Raw genomic sequence first — 5,008 nt, 5'->3', positions numbered from 1 at the left:
GTGCAATTCAAATAGAATGGTATTGTCACCTTTTACATGACCTTTCATGATTACTTAACCTCTACTCTTTTTTTTTTTCCATGATCTGCAACATGTGGGGGATTGTTGGAGATGCTTCAAATTTGGCAGTTTTTTTTCTTTAATTTATGGTTAATGGCAATAGTTTTTCTTAGTGTTATTTCAATTATTTTATTTTTTAATTTCCTCAAACAATTAGATGTTAATGGTAATACCTGAACAGTCAAATACCATTAATCTGCTACAATAACCAGATCAAAGTTACTCCTTTATACAACTTATGAAAAGGCTACCTCTAGCCCTTTCCAAAAATAAAACCAAAAAGCATCTTCTTTTTTTTTTTACATACTCATTCTCTCCATCATCTAGTAGTAGTCGCTAGTTGATATCTTGTTATTTTTTTATCATCTTATCCTTATTTCTTTTCCTTCCTCTACATTAGATAATCGTATATCATAACTCCTAAAGCATTGGAGTTTGTAAGCGTACACAAATCTGAGTCTCACTAAGTAATCTTGGAGACCGTGCATACTGTGATTGTTCGCACTGGGAGATTTTCTCCATAGGTGCAAAATTGGTTTTAAGGAGAGTGGTTCTACTACGCCCCAACTTCTCTACCATAATTGTTTCACTAGTTTAATTTAGTTATTATTTTATTGTATCTTAATTTTTTACAATAATTTATAGAGTGAAAAAAACTAACCTCTTCTAGGGTTCATTTGGATTAAGAATTTTATTTAAGGAAAGGAAATGAGAGAAAATGATAATTTTTTTCCTTATATTCTCCTTCTCTATTGAATGTTATGAAAAATGAAAGTTTGTTTTATTATGACAGAAAATTAAGAAAAATTAAATATTAATTATGTATAAAATCAAATTTTCGTTTATAGATTTGCCATACTTTTTTTTTTTTTTTTTTTCACTTTTCTTGATAACTAAAAATGAGAATGTGGAATTGTTGATATTTGTCTTTTATTTTTTAAATATTTTTTTGAATTCCAAACGAAGTCCTTTGTTTGAGAAAAACATGCCTAAGGTTTGCAAAAATGAAGTAGACCAAAAATCAATTAAGTTGTCAGGTTGTAGGCCAACAATATATATCAAGTTTTAATACTTCCCCACACATGCACGTGCCGATAGCACGTGAAAAGACAAACAAATGATAAATAATACCACAGCGCAACAAAAGTAGAACCCAAGACCTCCTTAGTAATCAGAGTTCTGATATCATGTTAGATTATCATTTCACCTAAAAACTTAAACTATTTGATTGTGAACCAACAATGTATATCAAGCTTTAACATATTCGATGCTATTAGGAACATCTACTCCACTCATTTCCTCTTGTTTTTTGGTGGCTTCCTCGGAGTTAATCAAGGGATAAGATGATTTTTAGTAGCTATAATTAAGAAAATTAATACAAAATTCATTTAGATGGATGTTATTGTTTTTTTGATTTAGTTGACTAACATATGTGCTTTTAACCAATTTGTTTCTTAATATTTTTGCATGAGATAATATTATTTTATAAGAAATGATACATATATTTTTTAAAAAGATAAATAATTAATATATATTATTATGTCAAGTACGCTAACATTCCCACCTCTCGTTTAATCCACTAATACGACAAGTTCAACCACTCCGTGGCCGGCTACGGCTAGACCGATCCAATTTTTAAATAGTGATTAAAACCTAATAGTGTGATCGATCGTTTCGAAATTTATAATCAAGTATATAATATTAATCCACATTGAAATGAGAAGTAGGCGTGCAAAAATCAAAATAATTTACAAATTACAAGCCAAGAGCTCCAAGGGGGGTCTTCCCTTGGCCCGCCTCAAAGTAAAAAATCAACATGGCCAACATGGCGAGCCGGGCGTGCTTAATCTCCGCCACCTTCAGTCTCTCCAGCTTGTCGGTGTCGGGAATGTAAACGCCGTCCCTGATGGTGCCGGCGAAGCCCAAGGGGTCGAAGAACTTGCCGCCGGGGTAACCCTGGTCTCCGGTGGCGTTGGCGAAGTTCTCGGCGGTGCGGGACCAGGGGGTGGCCCACTCCACCGACTGCGACTCCGGGTTGAAGAAGTCCACCCACCGCTTGCTCTCCACCCAGCCCATCAGCAGCAGCTGGGTGCCCAGCAGCGTCCCGAACGAGAAGGGCGCGATGGCCCCTGGGTCCGCACCCGCCTCGAACCACGGGATACCGCTCCACGCCTGCCCCACGAATATCCCCACCACCGCCGCCATCGCCCATCGCCCGTGGATCAGCTCCGCTTCTCTGTACCACTTCAGGAAGGCCGGGTCCTTCCCCAGCCCCAACGGGTCAAACCCGTAGTCTCCTGGAAGTCTGCACAGTTTTAATCATGCACATTGGATGCTTAATTAGAAGTTAAAAGCTATTTAGGTAATATTTTTATAAACATGAATTTCAAATTTAAAAGAGATTTAATTAATATATATAATTTTACAAAATTAAATTCAAGACTCCAAATTCATGTTAACCAGAAGACCTAAAGACTCACGAGCCATCGAGCCACTCGGGATCAATGAGGTTGCCGCCGCCTCGGACGCCGGGGATCCAAGATTTCTTCTTGGGAACGGCGGCGGCCGTCACTTTGAGCTGCCTCCTAGGATGAGTAACAGAAGGGCCGCCAAGTTTGGATGGCATGCCGGTGGCGGAGAGGAGTTTGTGGGTAGCCTTGGACCCGCCGGACAAGAAAGAGGGAGAGCCCAGTACGGCGGCAGATGTGGCGGCCATCCTGTTTCGATCGATCGACGGTGATCGGAAGATGGATGTGCAGAAGGGTATAGATTAATAATATATTTAAAAGATTGCAAGCTAGCTTAGGTAGTTGGAAGGAAAGCCAATTAGTAGTATATTGCTGGGACTGGGTTGCTAAGTAGGAGCCATGCATATACGCGTGGAGCAAAGGAAAATCTGTAAGGGAAATCTGAGTGGAGGAGAGGATAGATTTCGGACCAATGGGATATCATCAGCTCCATCCACATCTCTGCCTTCCCTCCAACCACTTGGACGCCCTCTCCACCTCTACTTCCTTGCTTTCTGCCCCCACTCTTTCTCCTCCGGTTTTAATTTTCCACCTTGATTTTGTTTGAGAAATATAAAATCCACATAAATTTTTTTTTCTAAAAAAAGTTATCTTTTTATTGCATTTTTTCTTCAATATTAGATATTTTTAGAAATAAAAAATTATTTTACTACTACTATGATTTAAAAAAAAAAAAACAAGCAATTATGATGTGTAAAAATAAAATTATATTCATTACTAACTTGTTTTATATTTTATTTTTCTCACTTTTCATCATTAAAAAAAAATAAATTATTTTATATTTTCTTTTCTAAAATATTTTAAGTTCAAAAAACACATTTTTTTTAGTTCTTTTGCTTCATGCTATGCTTCTTCTATATAACTAAATGAATAATCTATAATTTATGTGTAACATAATTTGTAGATACTTGCTAACATGTGGTATCCCTTGTATTTTGTTTTGTCCTTTTTATTCATTCATTTTTGACTTTTTTACAAGTTATGCCATAAGCTAACCCAGTCAGGAATTTATTTTTTTTTTTTTTTAAAGTTAATAAAACATGAAGAGAAGGTATTAAGGTTCACTATTACCCTTCGAACGTAGAACGAGTAGTAGAAATAAATTATACAAGGGACGTCCCCCTCCACGAATCCATGTGCCTATTTTCTAAATTATACTCTTATTAAAAATGAGTTTCCTCTAATATTAATGAATATAAGATTAATTTGACACATGTCTAACATTTAGAATACGGGCACACAGACAGATGGAGGGGGAGGTCTTCTGTATAATTCCTCCAGTAGCTATTAGGATGTTACATTTTCATTTTTGTAAAGTAGGAAAAATAATTAAATGGTTTATTTGAGTACTATTTTATGGAGTTTTACACTTCCACAATTATTTTTTATTTTATAAAATATTAAATCATTGTCCACTTCAAATAATATTCCAAAAAAATTGTACATACATACTTACGTACGTGGTTAAATAGTTTTAAACTACGTGTGCATTCGTCCTCAATTTTGTACAAACCTTCCTTTATTTTTTTTCTAATTTAAACTGTTTTTGCTATTTGTATAAATAAATATCTATAAGCATGTATAGAGAGATGGCTTGAGTGAAAGATGGGAGGGTCAGTCGGGGAGAGAGATGTTAGGCATTTACATTTTTGGGGGTAGAAAAAATAATAGCAATAATAAAGCCAGCAGAAAATGTACCCAATCTAGTTCCATTAGCAAAATAAGGAGAAGATCTAGTACATTCTATAGAAATGAAAATCCCTTTAGGAGGAAGAGATTCCCAGGAATGGAGAATGTCTTAAGCTAGTTGGGCCAAAGCATACCATACCTCATGGATACCTTACAAAGAGACTGTAACTGTTATCAAAAAGGAGGTAATTGCATAAGTATCTAGTACTGATGTAGGAACGTACATTTGTAGTTCCATTACTTACTACACAAGAAGTTCAAAAGGCCACAGATAAAAGGGCAAGATATGTCCATTTTGGAATTATCCAAGTTGGAATAGATCCATTAGTCAAAAAAGGGTAAGATCCACCCATCCTTGTAGCAGTTATAGATGGAAGCATTGGTAATTTTGGTAGGTCCTTACTAGGAGGTGGAAAGGCTAATTTGCATTCAAGAGCATCCTGGATCAAAGTAATACCAGATTTACATGTAGATCTTCAGGATAGAAGTGTGGAGAAGACTCTGTAGATAAAAGTAAATACAAGAGATTGGCAGAATGCATTAAGTTGCAGCTCAAATAGGAGATGTATCACATTAATTGCCACATTGTATTTAAAGTTTTACAATACGGGGAAACCAACCCTAGAAGAGGAGTTAGTAGATTTACACAACTCTTCGAGACCAATCAACCTAACTCAGTCAAAGGACTACAACCAGAGGCTGTAAACCCAAGAGCGTTGAGTTGGCCACAA

The 5,008-nt window shown here is 36.0% G+C and overlaps 1 protein-coding gene across 1 annotated transcript; it reads right to left on the bottom strand.

Annotated features, from left to right (window-relative positions):
- Positions 1-1,732: 1,732 nt before the first annotated feature.
- On the bottom strand, positions 1,733-3,077 carry LOC131163654 (chlorophyll a-b binding protein CP24 10A, chloroplastic). The gene is made up of 2 exons (XM_058120297.1): positions 2,541-3,077; positions 1,733-2,365 (listed from the first exon to the last, which is right to left on the bottom strand). The coding sequence occupies exons 1-2, from the start codon at positions 2,774-2,776 to the stop codon at positions 1,816-1,818; spliced, it is 786 nt and encodes a 261-aa protein (XP_057976280.1). The 5' UTR covers positions 2,777-3,077; the 3' UTR covers positions 1,733-1,815.
- Positions 3,078-5,008: the final 1,931 nt, after the last annotated feature.

The sequence above is a fragment of the Malania oleifera genome, chromosome 9 (genome assembly GCF_029873635.1).
Source record: "Malania oleifera isolate guangnan ecotype guangnan chromosome 9, ASM2987363v1, whole genome shotgun sequence".
In the NCBI taxonomy this organism is placed as follows: domain Eukaryota; kingdom Viridiplantae; phylum Streptophyta; class Magnoliopsida; order Santalales; family Ximeniaceae; genus Malania; species Malania oleifera.
Note: the sequence above shows the minus strand (reverse complement) of the source record. Positions and strands in the feature narration are given on the sequence as shown.